Source organism: Pollachius pollachius, assembly GCF_949987615.1.
Source record: "Pollachius pollachius genome assembly, chromosome: 11".
Lineage (NCBI taxonomy): Eukaryota > Metazoa > Chordata > Actinopteri > Gadiformes > Gadidae > Pollachius > Pollachius pollachius.
The window spans coordinates 23,648,065-23,654,700 of NC_136944.1; the positions used below are offsets into that span (position 1 = coordinate 23,648,065).

The following is a 6,636-nucleotide window of genomic DNA, read 5'->3' on the forward strand; positions in this document are numbered from 1 at the left end:
CCTCAACATAAACATGACCTAGCTGGGCTTATATCCCAGAGCAAGGCGTGTGACTCCAATCTGGGCCTGCCGTCAGCGGGCCAGCATTAACCCTGACAGCGTGAAGGCCGTGTTATGCAACGCATACTTCCGGTCCTAGCTCTGATTAGCTTGAAGCTGTTATATAAAATACTCTAAACCACACAGCGGTGACAGAATCACAACTCATGTTAATCACAACTCATGTTAATGAAGACAGCAACCATTTTGCTGTCTTCATTAACTATATTATGATAACTGTATAGCTTTATTTGATATAACTATATTGCTCGGCCGGAAAATGAAGATTTGTTTTCAATAGATTATCCCATTTGTGTGGCTGTGTGTTGCTGTGTGTGAAATGATACAAGGTCGTCTATTGTAACCGTTGGTTGAAGTAACCGTTCTATAGAATTCGCTGTGTCGCGCTCACAACACAGTGAGCTGTTGGACATCACTGCAGACTACGGCCTCTCGTGGCTGACTGCTGAATCATGGCAGCCCCTCCTGACGCCCAGCGGTTGTGATGTCTGGGATCAGGGAGGAGGGGATGAGGCAGTAGAGCTGCACTCAGCATCCCAAGGACAATATGTCCGCCACCGTCTGATGTGTTATGGATCTTTGATCCAGGAGACGTGAGGCTCAGCCCCTGAATACACGGCATGTCGAGTGTGGAAGAGAGCGTCGGTTATCTATAGATCAAACAAATAGAACGATCATTTGAAGATATTTTTAGAAATAGCCCGTCTGGAAAGCAAGTCTACATCCTGCGTCTCATGCAGGTTGAAATGAAACTCTGAAAACTGACGCGGGTTAGATGATCAGCCTGGTTCTACATATTGGTGAGGGGGTTAGATGATAGCATGGTTCTACATATTGGTGAGGGGGTTAGATGATCAGCATATTGGTTACTACGGTACACCTGAAGGCCGTTTGCCTTTAGGGGAGGCTGTGGTTAGTGCTTCCAGGAGCTGCTGCTGTCCGCTCTCTACTAAAGTGCTGTTGAAGTTCTTTTAGAAGACCTTCCCTGATGGAAGCACAATGGACCAGGCCCAGATGAGGCTTCACTCCTTTTCTGCTTTCCTTCTGAAGGCCGCTGTTAAGATTCATCCTATTGTCTTCTAGAGACAAAAGGATTGGATGTTTTGACACCTTGAAGATCCAGGGCCTCCGTTACCTAAAACATGGACAGTGTGTCAAAGTGTAGTTATGATGTAATGCACCTCAGCAGAGATATCAACATGTCACACCATCATTGTTCTGCGTTTGTATTCCTCCCTTTGGTCGCCGTTGACTAACTGAATTAAAGACCATCGATTGTGAAGTAGTACAATATAAGTGATCAGCCAAACAAGACAACCTCTTACCTGAATATACAAGATCCCTAAACACCAAACTCCCTCATCTGTCATCTACCTTATTACAATTCTAACTAAGTAATAAAGTGTGAAATTGTCATATGAAGCTGTGTTGTCTAATGAGAGCATGTTGCATGTGTGTTGTTGTAGCTTCATATCAAACCCCTGCTCTCCACAGCCACCAGATTAACAGCCTAACACCGAGTGGGGAAAGCAGTCATTGTGGTCGGCTTTAAAATATATAAATAAATAAACACCAGCCGTTAAAACACAAGAAAAGCTCTTTTGACTTTGACTCAGGAATTTGGACAGCGTGTTTCAGAAGGAAGGAGCGGGGGGAACGGTTCAGCGTGGAACTAAAGCACTGAGCCCACTGCAGGGGATGAGAGCCACACTGAGAGGAGGTTGGGATGAGACCTGAGAGGAGGTTGGGATGAGACCTGAGAGGAGGTTGGGATGAGACCTGAGAGGAGGTTGGGATGAGACCTGAGAGGAGGTTGGGATGAGACCTGAGAGGAGGTTGGGATGAGACCTGAGAGGAGGTTGGGATGAGACCTGAGAGGAGGTTGGGATGAGACCAGTGTTTTTAATAACGCCGTTTAAAAGAACGACGTTAGGTAACGCCGTTATTTTTCCGGTAACGGGATAATCGAACTAATTACTGTTTCTGTCGTTACAACGCCGTTACCGTTACTGTACGTTAAATGCGGTGCGTTACTATGAATTGATTGAATAAACTGCGTAATCTGAACGCACCCCCGGCTCCAAACACAAACCGCTAGTGAGGAGACCAGGTGGGTCAACAACGAGATAAGCGATTATGATTGGCTAAGGCAGTCATGTTTCATGGTAGCCAATCGGAGCCAGTGTTTTTACACACAAGCCAGGACACGCGCGCCACACACACACGCACGCACACACCAAACAGATTCGATGAAGCAGCAGAAATGGCGAGTCCGGAGCAATCCAATGAAAAGTTGGCATTTTCTGTAGTGTTCGGCAGATGTTCCACAGCCTTTGCAACCAATCTAATTAAAATTCAGTTGGAAGAATATCAGGGCCTTGAATGGGCAGTTCAACCATTTAACACATTAAGGCCAAGTGGAAACTGCTCAGAAGAATCCAAATTCTTTGACATATAGCAACATTATTTTTTTACAGTAACGCAAATAGTTACTTTCCCTAGTAACTAGTTACTTTTATTATAGAGTAGTTCAGTTACTAACTCAGTTACTTTTTGGAACAAGTAGTGAGTAACTATAACTAATTACTTTTTTAAAGTAACGTTCCCAACACTGGATGAGACCCATACTGAGAGGAGGTTGGAATGAGACCCATACTGAGAGGAGGTTGGGATGAGACCCATAAAGATATGAGGTTTTCAGGTACCTTCAGAGGGTTCTATGTCCGGTTCCTTCCGAGGGTTCTACGGTGGGTTCTCAGGGTCCTTCCGAGGGTCCTACGGTTTGTTCCTCAGGGTTCTCAGGTACCATACAATTACAATTAGGGCATTTAGTAGACGCTTTTATCCAAAGCGACTTACATCGGTTAATGCACACATTGACACACCGACGGCAGAGTCAACCATGCAAGGCGACAGCCAGCTCGTCAGGAGCAGTTAGGGTTAAGTGTCTCGCTCAGGGACACATCAACACTCAGCTAGGAGGAGCTGGGGATCGAACTAGCAACCTTTCAAGACAACAAGACACCTGCTCTGGCTCCTGAGCTAAGCCGACCCGTCAGAGGGGTCTACGGTGGGTTCCTCAGTCTCCTGAGGTACCATCAGAGGGTTCTACGGTGGGTTCCTCAGTGTCCTCAGGGTCCTTCAGAGGGTTCTACGGTGGGTTCCTCAGTGTCCTCAGGTACCATCAGAGGGTTCTACGGTGGGTTCCTCAGTGTCCTCAGGGTCCTTCAGAGGGTTCTACGGTGGGTTCCTTAGTGTTCTCAGGGTCCTTCAGAGGGTTCTACGTCGGGTTCCTCTGAGTGTTCTCCTCTTTGTTCCGTCAGAAATTCATCGAGTTTGAGGATGCCCTGGAGGCGGAGAAGAAGGACCTGCAGGTGCAGGTGGAGGTCCTGGAGCTGACGGGGAAACAGCTGGAGGTCAAGACCAAGAACTACTCGGACCAGAGTGAGGGGACCGCCACCACGCTGACACACGCACACACACCCACACACACACACACGCACACACACACACACACACACACACACACACACACACACACACACACACACACACACACACACACACACACACACACACACACACACACACAGCTCTCTACTACAGACACCCCAGCTTTAACCCAGTGTTTGTGTCCTTTCTCAGTCACGCGTCTGGAGGAGCGGGAGTCGGACATGAAGAAGGAGTACAACTCTCTGCACCAGCGCCACACCGAGGTACGGCCCGACCACCAACACACACGGTGGGGGGTGGCTCTGCACCCACCCACCCACCGTGGGCCACCTAGAGGCCGCCAGAGGAACTGCATGCTGGTCCGGTCCCCCTGGCTGTCTTATAGTGACCCCTGACCGCTCATCGCCCGTCATGCAGATGCCTCAGAGGGCTTGACTTTACTGCCCCCCCCTCCCCAGATGATCCAGACCTACGTGGAGAACATCGAGCGGACCAAGATGCAGCAGGTCGGGGGCCACGGCCAGCCCGAGGGCCCGGGCTCCGGACGCATGTGAGTCCCGCCGTCCGCGTCCCGTCAGGGGGCTCCGTCGTCTGGGGTGACGCGAGCGGACCGCGGGGGGGGGGGCTGTCAGCAGGGCCGCTGGTCCGGCCCTGGTCTGGTGCGGGGCGCTTTATGGGGTTCTGTGGTTCACGCTGGACAAAGAGAACATCTGTCTCCCAGTATCAGAGTCCTTTAAAGGGACCCCTTAGAGCGCTGGACTCTGCTGAGAACCCCCAGGGGCTTTATGGGGGCTCTCTATCACCTTTAACTGTCAGGGACCCCTTTAACTCTCAGGGACCCCCTTTAACTGTCAGGGACTGCCTTTAACTATCAGGGACCCCCTTTAACTGTCAGGGACCCCCTTTAACTATCAGGGACTGCCTTTAACTATCAGGGACCCCCTTTAACTGTCAGGGACCCCCTTTAACTATCAGGGACTGCCTTTAACTATCAGGGACTCCTTTAACTATCAGGGACCCCCTTTAACTGTCAGGGACCCCTTTAACTGTCAGGGACCCCTTTAACTGTCAGGGACCCCCTTTAACTGTAAGGGACCCCTTTAACTGTCAGGGACCCCCTTTAAAGGTCAGGGACCCCCTTTAACTGTAAGGGACCCCTTTAACTGTCAGGGACCCCCTTTAAAGGTCAGGGACCCCCTTTAACTGTAAGGGACCCCTTTAACTGTAAGGGACCCCTTTAACTGTCAGGGAACCCCCCGGGACAGGGTACCCCCCCGTCGGGGGGCGTCCTGTCCCGGACCGTTTAAGCGTCCCGGCGGCGTCAGATCACAAAGGTCGGATCTAGACGAGTAACGAGCCACGTGGGGCCCCCACCGCGGGGCCCCACTGCGGGCGGGCTGTCTGGGGGGGTACTGATGTCTGATGACCCCCCCACCCGGCCCCCCGGTCCACTGCTGTACTCACTGCCTGCCTGTGTGCTTGTCTGTCCATCTGGGTCTCTGTCCATCTGTCCGTTCTCTGTCTGTTTGTCTGGCCTCTCTGTGATCACACCAGTCATCGGGCGTCCTGGAAGAAGAGGTAACTCTACCCCCCCCCCCCCAACCTCTCTACCAGCCTGCCCCGCCCCCCGCCCCCCTCCTGAAGTACTGCACACCTGCATACTTTGTGGAGCCCCTGATGCTATGTTCGCCAACATCCTCCCTCAGTGGTCCTGAGAGAGGGAGGTCAAAGGTCACCCTCTGACCTGAGAGAGAGAGGTCAAGGGTCGCCCTCCCGGCACACTGCTGCTTGCTGTGTGTCTTTGTGTCTTTTTGTCTTCATGTGCTGTATTGTGTTGTGTTTCTGTAGTCCACCTTCCCCATAAAGAGTAAGGAGCGGCAGCACCGATGGAGGTGCTCTGCTGACGCCCACTTTACTTTATCTGGTGTATTTCTTTACACTCTGTCTGGTGTCCCACCTGGCCTGCTGTCCCCCGGTCCGTCTGTCTGCCGTCTGTCTGTCTGTCTGTCTGTCTGTCTGTCTGTCTGTCCATCGGTCCGTCCGTCCGTCTCGCTGTCAGCCCCTCTCTTTAAGTGATGCTTTGGTTCCATGCTGCGGCCTCAGACCTGGGGTCCCTGTCAGCGGGGGTCTAACACCCCTCTGTCTCTTCCCCCCCCCCCCCCCCCCAGCAGCAAAGCGGACCGGCCCCCGTCGCTCAGCCTGTACCCCGGCGCAGAGGGCATGGTACGTGGGGGTCCTGGGGGGGCTCAGACCGGGTCCGGGAAAGACTCGTGGCCAGGCCAGCCGGGCCCGCCCACCTCCGGCCCGGGCTACCAGGTGTGACAGCGCTCCCCCCCCCCCCCCCCCTTCTCCTGGAGGGGAGGGGGAGGAGGAGGAGGAGTTTGTGTCAGCGCCCATCTGTCTAGCCACGCCCACGCCGCCACCCCCGCTGCCTGCCTGCGTCTCCGTCAGACCCTGCAGCTCTTAAATGTGGAGCTGCAGGGTCCGGTGCTCGGACCCTGCAGCTCTCTGACCAAGCAGGCAGCTGCACTGTGCTTCCTCTGACCGCTCTGCTCCGCTGCGCTCAGAGCTCTACGCTCCAGAGCTCGCCGTACGGTTCAGTTCAGAGCTCGCCGTACGGTTCAGTTCAGAGCTCGCCGTACGGTTCAGTTCAGAGCTCGCCGTACGGTTCAGTTCAGAGCTCGCCGTACGGTTCAGTTCAGAGCTCGCCGTACGGTTCAGTTCAGAGCTCGCCGTACGGTTCAGTTCAGAGCTCGCCGTACGGTTCAGTTCAGAGCTCACCGTACGGTTCAGAGCTCTGAACTGAGCTCTGAACTGAGCCCTGAGCTCTGAACTGAACCGTACGGTGAGCTCTGAACTGAACCGTACGGTGAGCGCTGAACCTTTAAGTGTTTATTTGTTGCTGTGGGTTTCCACTAACCCGTTCAGTTGCTGCCTGGTTGTGGCCGTGTGAATCTCATTCCAGCATCGGTGTTGTGGCGGTGAGGTGTTGTTGGTGTCACTAACTGACTCAGGGAATCTCAAACAGAAGACATAGAATATAATAATAATACATCTAGATATATTATATAATTATACATCTATATATCTGATATGATACGAACTAATAATCTATCTATATTA

General features: G+C 52.5%; 1 protein-coding gene across 1 annotated transcript in view; it reads left to right on the forward strand.

Moving 5' to 3' along the window:
* mapk8ip3 (mitogen-activated protein kinase 8 interacting protein 3) overlaps positions 1-6,636 on the forward strand; it is a 34,878-nt gene that overhangs the window by 3,996 nt on the left and 24,246 nt on the right. The window contains exons 2-5 of the mRNA XM_079746618.1: positions 3,384-3,504; positions 3,706-3,776; positions 3,972-4,063; positions 5,685-5,829. Coding sequence (XP_079602744.1) covers positions 3,384-3,504; positions 3,706-3,776; positions 3,972-4,063; positions 5,685-5,829 — 429 coding nt within the window. The remainder of the gene's footprint in view (positions 1-3,383; positions 3,505-3,705; positions 3,777-3,971; positions 4,064-5,684; positions 5,830-6,636) is intronic.